This window comes from Triticum aestivum, chromosome 3B (assembly GCF_018294505.1).
Source record: "Triticum aestivum cultivar Chinese Spring chromosome 3B, IWGSC CS RefSeq v2.1, whole genome shotgun sequence".
Lineage (NCBI taxonomy): Eukaryota > Viridiplantae > Streptophyta > Magnoliopsida > Poales > Poaceae > Triticum > Triticum aestivum.
Genome location: NC_057801.1, coordinates 192560991 through 192563269, shown reverse-complemented (window position 1 = coordinate 192563269; position 2279 = coordinate 192560991). Strand labels below are relative to the sequence as shown.

At 38.2% G+C, this 2279-nt stretch overlaps 1 protein-coding gene across 2 annotated transcripts in view; it reads left to right on the top strand.

The window, feature by feature from the left end:
* The window catches only part of LOC123069313 (uncharacterized), a 4247-nt gene extending 2187 nt beyond the window's left edge, over nt 1–2060 (top strand). For both annotated transcript variants that reach the window (XM_044492142.1, XM_044492141.1), the window contains exons 6-8: nt 302–470; nt 579–708; nt 1732–2060. In XM_044492142.1, coding sequence (XP_044348077.1) covers nt 302–470; nt 579–708; nt 1732–1934 — 502 coding nt within the window. In that variant the 3' untranslated portion in view covers nt 1935–2060. The remainder of the gene's footprint in view (nt 1–301; nt 471–578; nt 709–1731) is intronic.
* The last annotated feature ends 219 nt before the right edge of the window (nt 2061–2279 follow it).

Sequence of the window (2279 nt, the reverse complement as noted above, 5' to 3'; positions counted from 1 at the left end):
GGGTTATTTTCTGCTTTTGTTGTAACTTAAGAGATGAGTGTGTATGTTCCAGTATGGTGTTTTTATTACTGTTTTTGGTGCTACAGGATTTGCCTTTCCACATTTTTGAATTATGTCATAGCTACAAGTATTGTTGATAATTCAGCATTAGTGAGATCTGAAATATGTAAAGAATTAGGAAGACTACATTAAGTGCCAAGTCCATGATCATACTTCGATTCTGAAGCTTCGTTATTTTTATTTTGGTTGAGTTGTTGAATGGCAATGCTAGAATTTGTATTAAATATCCATATTTTTATAGTTCAAGGAGAGCGGCGTTGATGTCCTTCAAGGCCGGAGACAAACAGGGGGCTTTTCGTTATGTGAGGCAGTCTAAATTATTATCAGAAAGCAGGAACAAATGTACACAACTATTAGAGAGGGTTGAAGAAGTTATAAGCCTGATTGCTAGTGCTGAATCAACCAAACAGGTACTGTAATTGTACAAGAGACAGATGTCCAATCATAGATAGTCATGTAACCAAAAATGGACGTGTTATATAAATAATTAACTCTTTACATGCGGTATCTTCTATTAGGTTTATGAAGCAATCCAAATTGGTATGAAGGCAATGAAGGAGCATAATGTCAGCATAGAGGACATTAATACCCACCTAAAGGAGGTCGATGACCTTGTTGCAGCGCAAAGAAAAATTAACGTTGCCTTAGGTAAGTTGTCAATTTGGAATTTCCAGCTTCCAGTTGAGGAAGTTTATCTTGTAGACACAAGATAGTTTTTTTTCTTCCTGTATGTGCTCTCTTTATACATAGGGAGAAGTAATATGCAACTTGCCAGGAGTTCAATTATATGCAAACCTCTGCATAGTCATAAGTTTGAGATTTTTTGGGCTCATTCTTCCGCTGTCAACCAACCTGAAATATAGTGAAAGTCTTGCACATATCTGAACATTCAAAGCTCAACCCAGTCCAAATCTGATCCAACCCAAGTTCCCAAATCTAACCTAGCCAGGCCAACCCAATACTGACTGGACTCTTCATTTTGCACCAAACCCAACCCGTCTGAATGGGTATGAAACCTAGTTTCATACTACCTCCGCCCTGGTTTATTGGTCCCCATTGTAATATGTGCCAAATTTTGACCATAAATTTAACTAACAAAATGTTCATGCATGTCACGAATTTCATTGAAAATTATGTTCAAATACGAATCCAACGATATAATTTTTGTTGACATACACTAACATTTTGTCAGTTAAATCTTTGGTCAAATTTTAGCATAAATTACAAAGGGGTCTAATAAACCAGGACGGAGGTAGTATTATTTTGTGTTTTGGTTTGATCATCCGTTGATACGACACATATTTGAGTTCCATGTGCAGTCAGTTTAGAGATGAAATGGATATGCATTATTTCTCATAGGCATTCATTTTTGTGCAAATGATCATGTTCTTAGTTGTACTTACTAGTTAGCGTGTACAGCACTGTCCTAATCTTGTTTACGCTGTAAAATATTTTCCATGGTAAAACCATGCATACAGACTTATACGAGTATAATTTTATTATCTGGGTTTGGCCTCATAATGTATTTGGTTTAGATTTCCGTGCCCTACATACTATATATATAGGCCTTTGGGCAACGGAAGCAACTTTTTTCTTCTTCTTAATTTGTGACAAATCAATGGATCTTTATATGTAGGTAGTCTTTTATGTTCTGATCCAATTGTTATGCAGAATCAGCACCTTTGGATTCATTGGCTGATGAAGAAGATATAGAAGAGGAATTCAGAAACCTCGAAGCAGAATTGGAGGATAAGGTTTCTCCTGTGCATGTTGAAGAACCAGAACCAGTTTTACATGCAAATGACGATTCACCTGAAGAAACTGTTGAGTCGCTGAGCAATAACCTGTCAAGCATGAAACTTGGGGCCATGTAATGCTCTTTTTTCTACTTGTTGAATGTGACATGTACATCATGTGATTTGGTATGTTTTGGCCTATCAACGTGTAATGTATGCCTTCTGATAACTAATATGAGTGACATGAACTTTCATTTGTGGTAACTAATTGTCACGCCCTCGGGGACGGACGGGGATCGGCGATGGCGAGGAGGGTGAGGAAGGAAGCAGAGCAAGGGGATCGGCAGGAGGAAGGAGAAGATAAGACAGAGAGAGGTTCAGAATATTCTCAATTCAAACTTGATCCCTACACAGCGCATCCGTTCGCTTATATAAGGCGAACCCATTACAAGGCCCACGGCCCACACCACACTCACTCTACCC